Source organism: Felis catus, chromosome D2 (assembly GCF_018350175.1).
Source record: "Felis catus isolate Fca126 chromosome D2, F.catus_Fca126_mat1.0, whole genome shotgun sequence".
Taxonomy (NCBI): Eukaryota; Metazoa; Chordata; class Mammalia; order Carnivora; family Felidae; genus Felis; species Felis catus.
The window spans coordinates 47,600,548-47,620,302 of record NC_058378.1 but is presented as its reverse complement, the minus strand read 5'-3'; the positions used below and the strand labels follow the sequence as shown (position 1 = coordinate 47,620,302).

The 19,755-nt window shown below is 37.9% G+C and overlaps 1 protein-coding gene across 7 annotated transcripts in view; it reads left to right on the top strand.

The window, feature by feature from the left end:
* PARG (poly(ADP-ribose) glycohydrolase) overlaps nt 1-19,755 on the top strand; it is a 133,422-nt gene that overhangs the window by 37,790 nt on the left and 75,877 nt on the right. For all 7 annotated transcript variants that reach the window (XM_023240676.2, XM_023240678.2, XM_023240675.2 and 4 more), the window contains one exon: nt 19,186-19,278. In XM_023240676.2, the coding sequence (XP_023096444.1) occupies nt 19,186-19,278 (93 nt within the window). The remainder of the gene's footprint in view (nt 1-19,185; nt 19,279-19,755) is intronic.

Here is a 19,755-nt window from a genome sequence, read left to right as displayed (position 1 = left end):
GGAGTGGAAAGTTAATTACTATCACAGCTCACTGGTTGAGCAGCCAAATACTCAACCTCTTTCCCTGTGGTTGACTTCCATCTTCCTTTATAATCCTTTCCTTCTTTGAGCCTGGACATCCTAAAGTGGAGACCATTTGAGCTTCAATTCACTTGCAAACTCCTACCCATCCAGGGTTAGCCCTATTTCCTCCCAAACTTAACCCCTTCTCCTCCGCCCCTCCTCTCCTCCTGTAGATGATCTCCTTGATGTTTGCTACAACATCCTGTTTATGTGGTGGAGACAGTGGAGGTCCTTATAACTGGGAGCTTTACTATGTACTAAGTACAGTGTGAGTGGTATGTTTTATCTCACTTAGTTATCACAACTACCCCATTAGGTAAACACTAACGTTTCCATTTTACAAATAACTGAAAATCAAGGCTGCTTAAGTGATAAAGCTAGGATTTCAACCCAGGTGCTTCTCACTCCAGTTTTAGCTCTTCACTGCTATAGTTGGTTGTGGTAGCTCTCATTCAGGCGTGATTCTGCTTCCCAGGGGACATTTGGCAGTACCTGGAGACATTTTCGGTTCTCACAACAGGAAGGGAGGTGCTACAGGCCTCTGATGGATAGAGGCTGTGGATACCACTCAGCATCCTTCGTCTCTTTCTTGTTATCTCAAAGGAAACACTAGTTTTATTCCATTCCTTAAATTCAGCAAGTCCAAAATGGAATTATACCTTAGGATACTTATGTCCCTATATCTTTTCTGGCATCACCGTTCTCCCAAAGGCCTGATTAACCTTGCTTATCCTTTAGTGCTAGTGTAGCTGTCACTTCTGTCATGGACTTTGTCCTTGTTCATGTCCCTTTACCTTCCTGTGATTTGATTTGTTCTTTGTTAAGTCCCTATCTCTTAACCTAGTGTCAAGAGCTTTAAATACCACTTAATGCTGGGTGCACTCAAATCTTTAGCTCTTTTTCTCTGTCATCTTCTTATATTAAGACACCATAATTTTACTTCCTGAACACTTCTTGAGCCTCACCTCTATTTCTACCATACTTGTTTAATCCACGCCGTTGTCGTGACTCAGATGGTATATTGCAACAGTCGTCCAGCTGAGCCCCATGCTCAGTGTTGCTCCCTTCAAATCCATCCTTCATGCTGCTCACACACAGTGAACTATCTGAGGCATATATCTTCAAACCTTATGTGGCACCTCATCTATTTTCAACTCTTACATTTATGGTATTCCATGGCCTTGCCTCTGCCACTACTCCAGCATCATTTCTTGCCGCTTTCCTGCTCCAAACCTGATACTCTAATGACTGTTGTTTGTGATTCCCTGGCATGCTGTTTGCTTGCTCTTAATCCACCTATTCAGACCCAACAGTCTTTATCTCCTCCAAGAACTCTTTTCCTCTCTTGCTAGTATCTACTAAAAACTTCTCTCTGTGCTTTCACTAGTCCTGCATGCACCTCCATGTGTTTGCCGCATAACGCACGATCTATTAAATGTCTGCGTCCTTCCTGAGGCTGAACTTCTCCAGGGCATCTTAGTGTTTTCTAGCTTATGGCTGGTGCTTGGTAAATGTTTCTTAAACTAATTTCAAGATAGTCAAGGAGAGTAGATCACACAGAAATGTGGGTCAGAGCATCTGGGTAGTTCAGTCAGTTAAGTATCCGACTCTTGATTTCGGCTTAGGTCATGATCTCGCGGTTCGTGGGTTTGAGCCCCAGGATGGGCTCTGCACTGGTAGTATGGAACCTGCCTGGCTTTCTGTCTGTCCTCTCTCTGCCCCTCCTCCACTCGCATGCATACTCCCGTGCTGTCTCTCAAAAGTAAATAAATAAACTTTTAAAAAATGTGGGATATGGGTCTTAAGCAACAGCTTGTTAATGGAAGATTTAGGAATTATTTATATAAAGTGATAGCTGATCACTTGGGATTGGCAGTTGGTATCAAGAAAAGGTAAGGCCAGCACACATAAAACCCTTATGGTTGTTTGTGTGCCATTTTTACCCTAAAAAATAGTTAATTTCTGGAGGGCAGACACCTTGCGTTGTCTGCCTTTGTGTTTTTCCCTCACAGTGCTCAATGTGATGTCCCAGACAAAGTGAATACTCAATAGGTGCTTGAACTAAACAGCAACATACTACTAGAGTACTTAAGTAGATGTGGGGCCACCTGGGCTGTTGTCTTTTTGGATTCCTGAACTCAGCTAATCCACAGTTCAGGGACCCATTTGCCTTTTTATTCTCTACATGTAAGAAAAGAATGGATACCCCAGGTGATAATTGAGCTTAAACTGTTGTAGCTAAATGCTATACAAGTCATCACATATCTTCAGTTTTATATAGGCTATAAAGCCAGAATTATTTCAAAAGGAATACTGGGCCAGTTTTAGACTCCTCTGTATTCTAAGAGGAATTGCAGTTACCAAAAGTAGCTCAGTGCAATTGAATTAAATTAGTTGTACTTAAAAATGCCCAAACAAGGGTGCCTGGGTGGCTTAGTTGATTAAGCAACCGACTTTGGCTCAGGTCATGATCTTGTGGTTCCTGGGTTTGAGCCCCACGTCAGGCTCTGAGCTGACAGCTCAGAGCCTGGAGCCTGCTTTGGGTTCTGTGTCTCCCTCTCTCTGCCCCTCCCCTGCTTGTGCTCTCTCTCTCGCTCGCTCGCTCGCTCTCTCTCAAATAAATAAATAAATAAATAAATAAATAAATAAATAAATAAATATCCCCAAACAAAAGGTAAAGGTTTAGTCATATGTGTTTGTACCATCCTTTTCTACATATGTCTGGAAACTTTGACTCTTCCTTGGATTGCTCTGGTGACTTTCTCTGCAATGGAATAGCAGTAGCAAGTAGGACTAAATCTGTGTTGTCCAAACAGTAGCCAAAGCCTTAGATGGCTATTTAAAGTGAAATAGGAGTGCCTGGATGGATCAGTTGGTTAAGCATCCAACCCTTGACTTTGGCTCAGGCCATGATCTCATGGTTTGTGAGATTGAGCCCTGCATTGGGCTCTGTGCCCAAGCACAGGTGCAGAGCCTGCTTGGGATGCTCTCTCTCTCTCTCTCTCTCTCTCTCTCGGCCCCTTCCTCCTCTCTCTCTCTCAATAAATAAACATTTTTTAAAAATTTAAAGTGAAATAAAATATGAAATTCAGTTGCTCAGTCACACTTGGCCACATTTCAAATGCTAAGTCATTTCATGTGGCTGGTGGCTACCATCCTGGACAGCTTAGAAAGTTTTGTTCTGTGCTGGCTGAAGTCATCTCTCAGATTCCTTCCGTGTTAGATATCTTGTTGGTCTTGCTACTTGGAAATCGCTGCTGGTCAGATCTTTTCACAGTGAACTTCAGAGATTTCTCAACATTCTTTGATCACATTTTGAATTTTTTCTACATTGGGTATTGCCTGAAATAACTGAGCTGTTGAGTAGAACTTGGTCAAATTTTTTAAAGGATATTTTCATTGCAATAGTGTTTATTTTCTGTTAATACATTTCTTTGTTTTCTGCAAGGAATCTGCCACCAGGGGGCACCCTCACACCTTGTGGGAAAATCATGCGTTTCAGCCTTTTGTTAGTAAGAGTGAAGTTTGTACTATAATATTGATTGTTGACTCATACTGTATAATTTAAGAATTAAATTAAGAATTAAACACTGTAATATATATGCATGCACTTTATGTATGCACATTACTTGGTTTATATGGCAAATTATTTTTCCAGTCATGTGTGAGAAGCTATCATTGAACTACCTTAAAAGTTACTTAAAAGTAAAAATAAGTAAGGGACACCTGGGTGGCTCAGTCAGTTAAGTGTGTAACTTCGGCTCAGGTCATGATCTCATGGTTTGTGAATTCGAGCCCTGTGTAGGGCTCTGTGCTGTCAGCGCAGAGCCTGCTTCAGATCCTCTGTTCACGTCTCTCTTCCCCTCTCCTACTTGTGCTCGCTCACTTGCACTCTTTCCCTCAAAAATAAAAACATTAAAAAAATTTTTTAGGGGTGCCTGGGTGGCGCAGTCGGTTAAGCGTCCGACTTCAGCCAGATCACGATCTCGCGGTCCGGGAGTTCGAGCCCCGCGTCGGGCTCTGGGCTGATGATGGCTCAGAGCCTGGAGCCTGTTTCCGATTCTGTGTCTCCCTCTCTCTCTGCCCCTCCCCCGTTCATGCTCTGTCTCTCTCTGTCCCAAAAATAAATAAACGTTGAAAAAAAAATTAAAAAAAAATTTTTTTAATAAAAATAAGTAATTTTAAAGTATTTCTTATAGTTCAAAAATATTCTTGTTAAATTTAAAAATATAAACCATAGTAAAAGATTGAACTTATATTTGTTGAACAAATTAAGTTCATCTTGCTTCCAGGACTAGAAGAAAACTTATATTACCATTAGCTATTTGTCTGAAATCTTGTCATGTTCAGTTTGATTGCCTGGCTATAAAAGATGGATAATAGTGTGACTATATGGTATTGAAAATATGTGTTAGCTTCTCCGTAATAGCATTGTGGTTTGGTTGTGTTTGCTAACATGATTGATGGATATGGCCATGCAGTCATACGGTAATAGGAGTGAGAGATGAGAAAGACCTATCAGAGTATCTTGTGCTAGTGTGGGATTGTTCCCTAAAGAGTAATCATTTACCATAACAGTACTGAGAAGTAAATTCTTCTTTGGAGACAGAGGATAATGAGGTTGTGTTATTATATTTTGTCCTTTCTAAGGTAAGAATACTCTGTGCATTTTATTATTAGCACGAAAAAAGATTGTCATTGTCAGTAAATACTGTTTAGAGAAGAGCTTCCTTTATGTTTCATAAACCTACACAATCCTATTCATGTATAATCTAATGAAATTTGTGTAGGAAATGATGTGGCTGTTTTTGATTAGAGGCATATTTTGTTTTAAGAATTAGATGAAGATATTCCTCCCAAATTGGTTGTGTTCCCAGACTAGTTGTTAATTATTTCGATTTAGGAGTATATAATGGTGAAATTTCCACACCCATCTACAAAAATGGATGAATTTTAAGACATTGGTGGCTTGTTTTCTGAATGGTGTAAGAAACTAGTGCAGAGTTCTGTCCTGAGCAATAGAACAGTGATTGGGAGAGACTGGAAATGGAGTTGTGAGGATCCCCAGGAAAGCTCTTTCTCACTTCATTCCTCCTTCCTCTTCCCTGTACTGGCTAATTAGAGCTCCGCTTTGGGCTTGGAGATTCAGAATAAGATGAGATTCCGCTGATTAGCAATCTTTCTCCTTTTTTTTTTTTTTCCCCCTCTTCTCCCGCTAACCAATGATGGAGAAGAATAGGAAGTGTCTATAGCAGCCTGATTTTCCCCATATTAAACAACTATCAAATTAATATAATGACAGGTACAGATTATTTCCAGTGTATGTTGCAAGATAAATAATCTAAGACCTCTTTTGTATTATCCTTAAATCATTTCAAATGCTTCTAATGAGCTGTGATTTTTTTAAATGTGCTTCCCACATTTAGTCACAGCACTTTGAAAATTCACAGGGAAACTCTTAATTGCTGTTTGAAGAGGAAAACCAACAAAGGTAATAGAGAGGCAGGATGGCCTCTCAGCATAGCTCTTTACCCTGTGCCACCAACACTGACCCCTGTTAGCGCTCAGCCTTTCATATCACCGTGTCCTCCTCCACTGCATTCATTTCATACCTCTTTTCATGCTTTAAGATAAAATTTTTAGACAGCCTTAATTAGGTGCACAAATTAGTTCACTAATTTCTGAAATACGCTTTCTTAAATATGAAGAGATTAGGCTAGCTATTTCCTGAAAACCAATTGGGCTTTATTAAAATTTGGAGAACATTTTTATTGAAGCCATAATTGTCATGGATGATACACATGAGAGATCACCCTGTGGTTGGCCTGTCAGACTTGCATGAGCCTTCAGAAATTAAGGGGAGTGAGTGAGTTTGTTTTCTTGTAAGCTGTCACATTCTTCTCTTCAAAGTGTCAGCCTGAGTCACGCACAAATAAATGTAGGAAACATTCACCTTCTCCAGTTGATTTTTTACTCTTACATAATTTAGGGCTATAATTGTTTTTTTTCTCTCTAACATTTAAATTTATAGTCTAAAAACGTCCCTGAAGAAAAGGTGGATCTCAAAGATCTTGATAATTCTGACTTAAGTGATTTCTTTTTAATTTCTGAAATATGAACCTGTCTCTCAGATTTGGGATGCTCTAGAGGTAGCTCCAGTAGATTTTAAGTGTATTACAGATAAAAAGTTTTAGGTATATTATAGAAAGCTCAATCCATATGCAGTTTAATTTCTTTTTTTGGGAGAGAGAGAGAGAGAGGCCACAAGTGAGTGAGGGGCAGAAAGAGAGGAGTGGCAAAGAGAGAGAACAAGAGGGAGAGAGAGAGAGAGGGAAAGAGAAGCAGGGCTCACCCAAAGTGGAGCTTGTGTTTTTACTGGAAGACGGGCTGGACCTCACAAACCGTGAGATCGTGACCTGAGCCGAAGTCAGATGCTTAACGACTGAGCCACCTAGGTGCTCCAATTTATTTTTCTTTGGAAGGAAAGAAGGAAAGAAAAGAGAAAAGAAAAGAGAAGGAAAGAAAGAAAGAAACTCTAGTATTTGCCCTAAGCAGTGGAGATTCTCATAGACAGTAGAGAGGAGGAAGAGGAAAATTTGTAAAATACCTAACTATGATACAAAATGTCAGTTAACTTAACAAATATTTTTATTGAGAATGTTACATAATGTTACATATGAATATCACTGTTCTAGGCATAGTGAATCAACATAAATCGTGTCTTAAAGGAACTTCTAGTAAGCACGAGTAGGCATATCCATAAATAACTACAATATAAAGCAGAAAGTCTTAAGTGTCTTGTGAAAAAAAAAGTACAGATAAATTGTAAGAGGGAGAGTTACCTTCTACCTGGTGAATAAATTTGGATAGACTTTGAAGCAACATGTTGTTTAAGCAGGACATCAAAAGGTTAGGTAAGTTTTAAAGTTGAGTAGGAAAGGGGCACCTGCGTGGCTCAGTCGGTTAAATGCCTGACTTTGGCTCAGGTCATAATCTTGCAGTCTGGGAGTTTGGTCAGGTTCTGTGGTTGACCGCTCAGAGCCTGGAGCCTGCTTCGGATTCTGTGTCTCCCTCTGTCTGCCTCTCCCCTGCTCCTACTCTTTTCTCTCAAAAATAAGCAAACATTTAAAAAATTTTTTGAGTAAGAAAGATACAGGTGTAGCACAAATTGTATCTGTGGCAGCACAGGTAGGTGCTAGTGGTGAGTAAATTGCTGAGCTGCCTGGTATGTAAAATGCCCAGAAGGTGGTGTGTGCATGTGCTAAACAAGACTAGATGAACATTCTAGGGCCAAATAGTTGGTTATTCAAAGAGTTTGCACTGTATTGTAAAGGCATTGAAAAGCATTGAAAGCTTTCAAGTGGAGCAGGGACACACCTGGGTGTACTTGGGCAGAAACTGAAGGTGGGCCGGCAGTAGGGCAGCAGTTAGATTGTTATAGCACTCTTGGGGAGATTGGATGAGGGGCTGAGTCAGGGTAGCTTAGTAGTAGCGATTAAGAAGAGGTAATGAATATGTAAGTTCCTGCTGGATCAGTCAGTAGGACTTGGCAGTTAATTGATGTGGGGGTGATGAAGAAAGAGGGAGGCTCCAGTAAGGTAGTGATTTACTGGCCCATTAGATTATGATTATTACTGTTACTTTGCATTTGTGTGTGGGGCTTTGGAATTCATAAAACACTGTTACATCTGAGCCTTCATAACTCTGTAAGTTAAACAGAGTTAGAATGATCCTTATTATGGACGAGGAAATAAAGAATTGAGAAATGTTTTGTTAACACAGAGAGTAAGTACAGATCTGCACCTCTATAGTCTACCAGTTTCTTGGCCAGTGCTCTGTACTCTAAAACCTGGCAGACAAAGCCCTGGCATCTAGTGCTGATTTATGCCACTAAGTGTGAGTGTGGGAAATCGCTTTACCTTCTTTGAGCTATAGTTTCTTTAGAGTTTTTGTGCTTTCTATTTTTCAGCGATACTTTCAACATAAAATGTGATGTTTTTCTTTTCATTAACTCTTTATTCAGCAAATAATGAGTACTAAATACTGTGCCTGGTACTGGAATACAAGCTGTATGAAATACATTCCCTGCCTTTGCAGTGTTTCACAGATGAGAGGAGAGGGAAAAACCATGTAAATAATTATAATAAGCTATAATAAGTGCTATAATACAGGTATGTGTGTGTGACTATAGAGTCACAGAAGAAGGAGCAATTGGGAAAATCAGGGAAGGCTTCACAGGGAAACGTGAACCAAGTCTTGTTGCATATTTAGTCATTTAAGTGTAGTAGAATGTTAAACAAGTAAGAGGGTAAAATATGCATCATAATCGTAGCTACGATTTCTTGAAAGCTTCTAAAAGGCAAGGAACCCCAAGGATTGCTGGTAGCTACCAAAACTAGGAAGAGGCAAGGAAGGATTCTTCCCTAGAGCTTTCAGAGGGCGAATGACCCTGCCAGCACCTTGATTTCAGACTTCTAGCCTCCAAAACTGTGAAAGAATAAATTTTTGTTGTTTTAAGCCACACAGTTTGTGCACTTAGCTTTAGCAGCCTAAGGAAACTAATACAGTGTGACAGTGGCATGAGAATCAAATTGTGATAAGCACTGAGTAATATAGAATTGTTGAATCGTTATATTATATACCTGAAACTAATATAACATCGTATGTTAATTAAACTTCAATAAAAACAAAATGTAACAAAGAAGCAAATGGCTCAGTGGACAGCCAAGAAAACCCATGGTCATATAATCATTTATTTTCAACAAAGGTGCCAAAGCAATCGAATGGGGGAAAAGAAACCTCTTTTTAACAAATGGTGCAGGAAAAACTGGATATATGCATGGGGGATATACATATACTTTCCCCTACACAGCATGTATGGAAAATAATTCTAAATACAAAAGCTAAAAGCATAAAGCTTCTAGAAGAAAGCATCTTTGTCACTTAGGCAGAGATTTCATAGGACTCAGCATTAGTCATAAAAAAAATTAATGAATATTTGTCACCTAAAGGCATCAAGAAAATGAACAGACAAACTAAAAACAGGGCAAAATATCTGCAACAAGTTTACCTAACAAATAAATGAATTGTATTTATGTATTCTAAATACTAATACATAAGCACTAGAAAGGCTGAAACTAAAATGACCCAACTGTAAGTAGAGATGTGGAGCAAGTGGAATTTGCATACTTTGTTGTTGGGAGTGTACAGTGATACTACTATCTTATATTGTGGGAAAGATGTAGCAGTTCTTTAGAAAACAAACCTTTAGAGGCCCCTGGGTGGCTCATTCGTGGTTCAGTCAGTTATACAAGCAATTCTTGATTTCAGCTGGGGTCATGATCTCACGGTTTGTGGGATTGTGGGATTGAGACAAGGCTCGGAGCTTGCTTGGGATTCTCTCTCCTTCCCTCTCTCTGCCCCTCCCCCACTTGCACACGCTCATGTGTGCTTGCGCTCTCAAAATAAATAAAAAGCATTTTAAAAATCTTAACAAAGAAAACTAAACATTTACTTACCATATGACCCATTAATTCTGCTGCTTTCTATACCCAAGAGAAATGAAAGTATGTACACAAAAAGTCTGGTGTTTATACAAGAAAGTTATAGCATCTTTCCCTATTGGCCAAAACCAGGAAACAGCTCAGTTATCTATCAGCAAGAGAATGAATAAACAAATTGTGGTGTATTCATACAGTGGAATAAAATAATAAAAGGGAACAAAATCACTGATAAAATATAGTGTTGAGGGGGAAAAAGCCTTCCATAAAACAGAACAGGTCCTTTGTTTCCAACATATGAAGTTTTACAAGAGGCTGAACTAATCTATAATAGAACAAATTTAGAACAATGGTAGTCCCTCAGGTGTGGGGATAGGAGTTTCCTGGGAAGGGGCATGAGAGAACTTTTAGGGTTTTGATAATGTCCTATATCTTGGTAGGGGTCTGGGTTATGCAGGTGTATACCCTTGTAAAAATTTGTTGAATGGTAATACGCCACTTAAGTATACTGCTTAAGGTTAGCTTATTTCACTGTATGTAAATTTTACCTCAAAGGAAAAAAACTGTAAATAAATATTAAACTAAATATTAAATTTTAAACTATACTGCTTACTGACATGCAGGCTGAAGTGATGAAAGTACTGATGTCCCCAGTTACTTCAAAATGCATTTAAAGATGGATTGATGGATGGGTAGATATATGACAAAAGTAAATATAGAAAAATGTAATCATAGAAACTACTGAGTGTATGAGTATTCAGTGTATAGTTATTTTAACTTTGCTGTTTGGTTTTTGTTTTTTAGAGAGAGTAAGTGGGAGCAGGGGGTAGAGGGGAGAGGGGAAGATGGAGAGAGAATACAGATCTAAAGCAGGCTCCATGCTCAGTGCCAAGCTGGACACAGGGCTCGATCTCATGACCCTGGGATCATGACCTAAGCTGAAACCAAGAGTTGGGCTCTCAACCAACTGAGCCCAGGCGCCCCTTTGCTGTATTTTTAAAATTTTCATTTAGTGTTGGGAAAAATAGTTACTATCGATAGAGAATTATACATCTATACTATGGAATACTGTGTAGCATTTATCATTCTATTACATGGAAGGACTTCTATGGCTTTCTCTTATGGCAAAAAAACAAGCCACAGAAAAATATAGTATACCATTTAGTTAAAAACTAACAAAGTTGAGCAGTTATTTTAATTTCAGGGTCATAGGATTATGAGTTTTTTCCTCTTCAGATTTTGGGGTTTGATATACTTTTTATTTTGAAAAATTATTTAATAAAATTTAAAATTTAATTTAATAATTAAATAAAATCATTTATATGTAGTTTAGACCTTACATATAAAATTTTTTTGAACGTTTTCATTAAAGTAGATTATTAGTGATTTCAGAATTTTACTGGGATCTAACTAGGTTTAGACCAGTAGATAAAATGGAATGGCTTAAGGTGTTTATTATGTTCACTGATTTGTGACTGGACACTTTTTTTTTTTTTAATTTTTTTTTTCAACGTTTATTTATTTTTGGGACAGAGAGAGACAGAGCATGAATGGGGGAGGGGCAGAGAGAGAGGGAGACACAGAATCGGAAACAGGCTCCAGGCTCTGAGCCATCAACAGCCCAGAGCCTGACGTGGGGCTCGAACTCCCGGACCGCAAGATCGTGACCTGGCTGAAGTCGGATGCTTAACCGACTGCGCCACCCAGGCGCCCCTGGACACTTTTTAAAAGTTGTTTGCTGTGAACTGTTTGAAGAAGTATATCTATGGAAACTTCCTCCTTTAGTAAAATGATGGTAGTTTCCTGATTTTATCAGCTACCGATTTCACTTATTCTCTCAAAGTTCAGTAGTCATTATTTATTTAATACTTTCTGTGTGCTAGATACTGTACTTAGGCACATATGAATATGTCTGTAGTGTTAGAGCACATTTCACAGATTTGGTTTTAGTTGGTCAAGTATTCTATGAAAGAAGAATTAAGTAAACATCTCTTATTTGCATTCTTCTAGATATTTAAATCATTCATAATGTTCTGGCATTTGGCAAATCAGTTACTTTATTTTAGTAGTTTGTCCATGTTTCTATCTGCTAAAGGACTAGCCTTTCCACAGTCACTATGATGACTGCCCTTCAGGGTTAAGGCTGACCTATTGAGGGGGTCACAGAGAGAGCATAGAGCTTTGTCTTCATTCCTGGCACAGTGGCACATAATAAATACTCCAGATTTTTGTTTATTGGCCAGTTGAATTAACAAGCAGGTTTAAAGTTTAAAAAGAAGCAATGAACTAAATAGTATTATAATTTTAGAACTCATTGTGTCAATTTTGAATTGAGACATGCATAATGGATTTGTGGGACTAGAAAAAACACAATACACGCACACATTCATATGCAGAAACACTTGCTACATATAATTATCTATGCAGACTTTCCAGTAGAGGGCAGGGCTTTACTTTTGGGAAAATTTAATGAAGCTCTCCTTTTTACTATTTAATGTTTATTTTCCTTATAATCATCATCACCATTATTATAAATAAACATAATATATGATGTATTATAACTGTTATTTATTGTTTAAGGTTCTTGTTACTCTGCAAGTGAAGAAGTTATTTGCATTTTAATTTTTTAATTAAAAAATTTTTTTAACGTTCATTTATTTTTGAGAGAGAGAACGCAAGGAGGGGAGGACAGAGAGAGAGGGAGACCCAGAATCCAAAGCAGGCTCCAGGCTCTGAGCTGTCAGCACCGAGCCTGACACAGGGCTCGAACCCACAAACTGTGAGATCATGACCTGAGCCGAAGTCAGATGCTTAATCGACTGAGTCACCCAGGTGTCCTGAAATTATTTACATTTTAAAAACCTTTCACCACTTGTATCTTGGTTTGCAGTGTACAGATTAATAATAAAGAATAATTTATAAACGGTAACATTCACATAAAAATAATAATATGTGAGAGGGCTTGAGATCAAGGTAGCTTTTTAAATTATGCATTCTGTCTCAAGCAGTAGTTGGGTTGGTTATGTTCTCAAATGATGTTTTTTATGTTCTTGTTTTTGTTTCCAAAGCGGCTTTAGACATAGCTCTGAAGTGTTGACAGTCGTGAAGAAGTCCAGTACAAAAATGCTTTATCAGATAAATAAGTGATATTTTAAAGCTTGTGACAGTCAGCAAAGCATGGCAGCAACTACTCATATGTCAATTTTAAAAGACAAGGACAGGTGCCCAAAGGAGAAGCAGCTGTCAGCCCATTTAGACACATAAGGTTAAATGTCTTGAAGTTAAAAATGTTTGGGTAGACATTTCTCCCCATCTCTCCTGCTTAATATAGCTAAAAACCCTGGACACTGTATAAACATAAGAAGACTCCAGGGTGCCTGGGTGGCTCAGTCAGTTGGGCGTCTGACTTGGGCTCAGGTCATGATCTTGTGGTTCAGGAGTTCGAGCCCCACATCGGGCTCTGTGCTGATGGCTCAGAGACTGGAACCTGCTTTGGATTCTGTCTCCCTCTCTCTCTCTGCCCCTCCCTTGTTCGTGCTCGCTCTCCTTCTCTCTCTCTCTCTCTCTCTCTCTCTCTCTCTCTCTCTCCCTCAATCAAAAATAAAAACATTAAAAAACATTTTTTATAAATATGAGAAGACTCTGAAAGGTGGAGAGAAGACTGACCAACAAGGGTCTGTGGGGCCCTAGAAAAGATACAGTAGAGGCCTGGTGGGGAGGTCTAACTCTTACCCCCAACTGAGTAGTACAGGATGCCTCCCCCACTCTTCACCAAGTAAAAAACCTGACTTTCTACTCTGAACTGGCAGTAATAAGGCAGCTCTTGCCTTCCCCTGTTACAGAAGACCTGCTAAAATAAGATTTAAATAAGATCTAGAATCTCATAACATAATACCCACAGTATCCAGATTTCAACCAAAAATGACTCCTTACCAAGAATGAGGAAAATCTGAGTTGAAATGAGAAAAGACAATCAATAGATACCTACCTTAATATAAAAGAGATATTGGAAGTATCTGATGAGATTTTATTTATTTATGTATGTATTTATTTATTTATAAATGTTTATTTTTGAGAGAGACAGAAAATGAGTGGGGGAGGGGCAGAGAGAGAGAGAATCCGAAGTTGGCTCAAGCTCAGGGCTGTTAGCACAGAGCTCAATGCAGGGCTCGAACCCATGAACTACAAGATTATGACCTGAGCCTTAATTGGACACTTAACTGACTGGGCTACCCAGGCGCTTCTAGGATTATCTGACAAGATTTTAAAGCAGCCATCACAAAAAGCTTCAATGGGCAATTATAGACCTGCTTGAAACAATGAAAAAATAGTTCTAGCAAAGAAATAGTAGCTATAAAGAAAAACCAAATGGAAATTTTAGAACTGAAAAATAGAATAACGGAAATTTTAAAAATGCAGTGGATGAGCTCAATGAAGAAATGGGATGACAGAAGAAACAAATGGTGAACTTGAAAAAGAAAAACAGAATTATTCATTTGGAACAACAGAAAGGGAATAGACTGGATAAAAAACAGTTTTAGGACCTTTGGTGGGCTAGTATCCAAAATCTATAAAGAACTCACCAAACTCCACACCCGATAAACAAATAATCCAGTGAAGAAATGGGCAGAAGACATGAATAGACACTTCTCTAAGGAAGACATCCAGATGGCCAACAGGCACAGGAAAAGATGCTTAACGTCACTCCTCATCAGGGAACTACAAATCAAAACCACACTGAGATACCACCTCACGCCAGTCAGAGTGGCCAAAATGAACAAATAAGGAGACTATAGATGCTAGAGAGGATATGGAGAAACGGGAACCCTCTTGCACTGTTGGTGGGAATGCAAACTGGTGCAGTCTGAAAAACAGTGTGGAGGTTCCTCAAAAAATTAAAAATAGATCTACCCTATGACCCAGCAATAGCACTGCTGGGAATTTACCCAAGGGATATAGGAGTGCTGATGCATAGGGGCACTTGTACCCCAATGTTTATAGCAGCACGTTCAACAATAGCCAAATTATGGAAAGAGCCTAAATGTCCATCAACTGATGAATGTATAAAGAAGTTGTGGTTTATATACAATGGAATACTACTTGGCAATGAGAAAGAATGAAATATGGCCTTTTGTAGCAACGTGGATGGGACTGGAGAGTGTTATGCTAAGTGAAATAAGCCATACAGAGAAAGACAGATACCATATGTTTTCACTCCTATGTGGATCCTGAGAAACTTAACAGAAGACCATGGGGGAGGGGAAGGGGAAAAAAAGAAAAAGGTTAGAGAGGGAGGGAGCCAGAACATAAGAGACTCTTAAAAACTGAGAACAGGGGCGCCTGGGTGGCTCAGTCGGTTAAGCGTCTGACTTCAGCTCAGGTCACGATCTCATGCTCCATGAGTTTGAGCCCCGCGTCAGGCTCTGGGCTGATGGCTCAGAGCCTGGAGCCTGCTTCCAATTCTGTGTCTCCCTCTCTCTCTGCCCCTCCCCCGTTCATGCTCTGTCTCTCTCTGTCTCAAAAATAAATAAACGTTAAAAAAAAAAACTGAGAACAAACTGAAGGTTGATTGGGGGTGGGAGGGAGGGGAGGGTGGGTGATGGGTATTGAGGAGGGCACCTGTTGGGATGAGCACTGGTGTTGTATGGAAACCAATTTGACATTAAATTTCATGTTAAAAAAAAAACAGTTTAAGGACCTTTGGGACTATAACAAAAGATCTGATGTTCATGTCGTTTTAGTACCACAAGGAGAGGAGAAAGAGGACAAGGCTGAAAAAAATAGAAGAATTAGTAGTTTAAAACTAGAAATAATAGCTGAAAATTTCTCAAATTTTACAAAAGACATAAACCTGCAGTGTGAAGAAGACAAGTGAACCCCAAACAGGGGTTCCATGCCAAGACTTCCTAAAAGTCAGACTTCTGAAAAGGCAAAGAAAACATTTTGAAAGCTTTAGGAGAGAAATGACACATTGCCTATAGGAGAAAAACAATTTGAATGATAGTGGATTTCTCATCAGGAAACATGGAGACTAGAAGGAAATGATAAAATATTTTCAAAGGACTAAAAGGAAAGAATTGTCAACCCACAATTCTATATCCAATGAAAATATTCTTCAGGAATAAAGGGGGAAACCATGATGTTTAGATGAAGGAAAAGGAGAGACTTTGTCATTAGTAGACCTATCCTAAAAGAATGTCTAAAGGAATTTCTTGAAACAGAAAGGAAATGATACAGGATGGAATTTTAGAACATCAGGACAGAAGAACAACAGAAAGAGTAAACATGTAGTCAATATAATAGACTTTTCTTGAGTATTTTAAATTGTGTTTGACATTTTGTCTTTAACTGGTTTTCAAAAATAGTATGGTCTAATGTGGTTCTTTCTATGTAGGGAAATTTGAAAATTATAAATGGGGCAGGATAAAGGGACTTGAACTAAGGTAAAATTTCTATACTGGAATTGGTAAGATGTCGACACCAGTAAACTGTCGTAAGTTATATATAATGTAATGCCTAGAACAGCCAATAAAGAAAAAATCTAAAAAAATAAATAAATAAAAAAAATAATAAAATAAAAAATCTATTCAAACAGATGTACTCAGAAACATTTTAGATAAATAAAAATGGAATTCTAAAACATGTTTAAGTAGCCCATAGGAAGGAAGAAAAAAGAACAAATAGAAAATAAAAAATGAAATGAATATTCCCTAAATTAAATGTAAATTAAGTGGTCTAAATCTACCAATTCAAAGAGATTTACAAAGTGGGAGCATTTGGTTAAACATCCAACTCTTGATTTCGGCTTAGGTCATAATCTCGTGGTTCATGGGATTCAGCCCCATGTCAGGCTCTGCTGACAGGGCAGAGTCTGCTTGAGATTCTCTCTGTTCCCCTCTCTCTGTCCCTCTCCTGCTTATACTCTCTCTCTCTCAGAATAAATAAACGTTAAACAAAAAAAGAGATTTACCAAGTGAATAAAAAAGATGCACTGTATGTTGTTTATAAGAAATCATTTCAGACATAATGATATAGGCAAGTTGAAAGTAAAAGGCAGCTTTACTTGTGACGGCCCAAAAGTGTAAACAAACAAAATGTCCCTCAGTGAGTAATGGTTAAACAAATTGTAGTATATTCATACCATGGAATACTACTTAGCAATAAGGAGGGATTAACCATTGATACGTGTATCAACTTCAGTTGATTTTAAGGGCATTATGCTGGATGAAAAATTCAGTCTTTTTTTAAAATTTTTTTTTTACTGTTTTATTTATTTTTGGGACAGAGACAGAGCATGAGCAGGGGAGAGGCAGAGAGAGAGTGAGACACAGAATCCAAAGCAGGCTCCAGGCTCTGAGCTGTCAGCACAGAGCCCAACATGGGGCTCGAACTCACAAACTGTGAGATCATGACCTGAGCTGAAGTCAGACGCTTAACCAACTGAGCCACCCAGGCACCCCCAAAAATTCAGTCTTTAAACGACATATACTGTTTGATTCCATTTATATAACATGACAAAATTGTAGAGATGGAAAACAGGTTAGTGGTTGGTAGGGCTTAGGAATGGTTGGAGGAAGGAGGGGGGTGACTAAATGGGTAGCAGGAGAGAAAGATTATAGAGAAAAAGGTTTGTATCTTGATTTTGCTGTTGGTTACACAAATGTACATGTGATAAAAAATAGCATAGAATGATACACACTGTACCAGTATTAATTTCTGTTTTTTTGATATTATGTAAAATGTAACCATTAAAACTGGGTCAAGGGTAAACTGGACGTCTCTATACTATTTTTGCAACTTCCTATGAATCCATAATTATTTCAAAATATGTTTTAAGAAGCAAAAGGATGAATTATAAGTACGAAAAGTGAATTTTTAAACAAATGTGTTAATGTTTTCTGCATTTTCAGGCAAAGGAAGCAAGTATCTTTAATGTGTACCTCTAAAATAGTAGAATGACTTCTATGACTGTGTATTTTTTCAATTTAGTTTTTATTTTTATTATAGTAAAGAGGCTTATAATGAAGAGGCAACCATTTAACCACTTCAAACTTTTTTTTTTTTAATGTGTTAACTTCCCATTATAGAGGATTAGGATTTAGCTATCGTTTACTTCCCCCTTCACCGTTAACATAAGCGTTATTTCTACTTCCCATTTCCCACTATAGTTATATTCATTTCAATTAAGATCAATATTCTGTTTTTTAAACCAAGGTGGTAAAAACACTGTTCATATCTAAGATATGATTGCTTTTCTAGCACAACTTTTTGTTTTTCCCAGAATTAATAATTGTCTTGTGTTATTCACTTAGTTTTCTAGGTATCTGTGATTAATTGAATCCCAAATTCCCTGAATTGTAAATATCTTTCTGTTCATTCTGAATATTAGTTTTTCTACTGTCCCAATTTAAAGAGGGAGGTAAGTATAGTTTGATTTTTAGAGCGCTGGATAAAGAAAATTCTTAGTGTTAGAAATTCCCTCTAAAACCAGAGTAAAATAACTTGTTACTTTTTCTGTTTAAACACATACCTTGTACAGCTGCAGATAGGCGAATGAATATTCCTTTATTCTAGTTTACAGCAAAGAAAATCTGTAGGTTTGTGAAGAGTCTGTATTCTCAGTAATCCCATGGTCACATAGAGAGGTGGGGAGAGCAGTGGAGTAGAGGTGAGAATACTTGGATTCTAGTTTTGATTTAATTACTAATTGACAGTCTCAATCTAGGATAGTCAGGTAACCTCCTTGGCCTCAGTTTTCTTTTCTCAGTAATAATGACAGAATCAGACTAGATAATAAGTGAGACTTTCTTTAGTTCAAATGTAATTTTAAGTAGAGAAATGTTTTACTTTAATCTTGACTGTTAACAAATTAATTTCCAAATGGTTAGTTAGTTAATTCCAAATTGGTTAATTTCCAAATTAACAGTATTATCATTTTTAGTACTTTTAAAGAAATGCCCTGACTTTTTAGAGAGAAATTGGACTAAAAGACCTAATTTCTAAAGCCTGTAGAGATGGGAAATTATAAAAGTAAAATGGGCTGTGAATGGTATCTTTGTTGTGCATCACATTATGATACGGGAATTGCGGTTTTAACTTCCCAAGGGTGCCTAGAAAGGAAAACTCTAAGGTCATCAGAAACTTCATCGTTTACTACGCAGTATGTTAGATTTGAAAATTATACTGTGCTCTGAAATAATTTTTATAGCTTTTATGGTGATTTCTTTTAAGTTATAGACTATTGAAGCTAGATGGATTTTTGAGGTTTCTGAGAGAACCCTTACTGGTCTAGCAGTTTTCAATTGTAAGCAAGGGCAGGATGTACTGTTTTTTATTTGCAAGTGTTTTATTTAATTATAAATGTTGATATGAGAGAGATGTGATATTTGGGATACTTAATTAGTTTTCAGAGGTTATTGAGGTAGACTACATATATTTGAAAATGAATTTGTAAGTTTACCTGAGTTCACCTTAGTGCCCATATTGGTATACTTTTACATGAGTTTGATGATACTGATAATGTACGTTATGGGATCCTGTGAAAAGCAGGTATGTAATTTAATTTCATAATAAACATCTGTTCGTTGGTTATTATTCACTAAAATATTTTATTGGTTTTCAGGTACTTGAAGAAGCAGAAGCTCAACATTTATATCAGTCGATTTTGCCTGATATGGTGAAAATTGCACTCTGTTTGCCAAATATTTGCACCCAGGTTAGTAGAAATAACTTTTTCCCCAGTAGCTTTCTTGAGACTCACAACTGAATTTCTTTTAAACTGTAATGGTCAGGGTCAAAGAGAGAGAAGAGAGAGATAGGAAACAGTTTGTGTCAAAGAGTATGAGGAGTTTGCTATACTGAAGAAAGGGTTAGAGGCTAGAGGGAGTGCTGCAAAAGGACATTAAAAATGCAACATTCAATTTCTGAGCTTCAGTTTACTCTGTTGATATTTGCTTACTTAGACTTCCTATTCTATTTTTGTTTAAACAGTCTCTAACTTAAAAAGAGGTCATTATCCCAAAACATACTAATGGATTTAGAACAATTCAAGTTTATTTATTTATTTTGAGAGAAAGACAGAGAGCTGGCAAGCAGGGGAGGGGCAGAGAAAGGGGGAGACACAGAATCCCACACAGGTTCTGTGCTGTGAGTACAGGGTCCAACACAGAATCCAACACAGGGCTCCAATCAC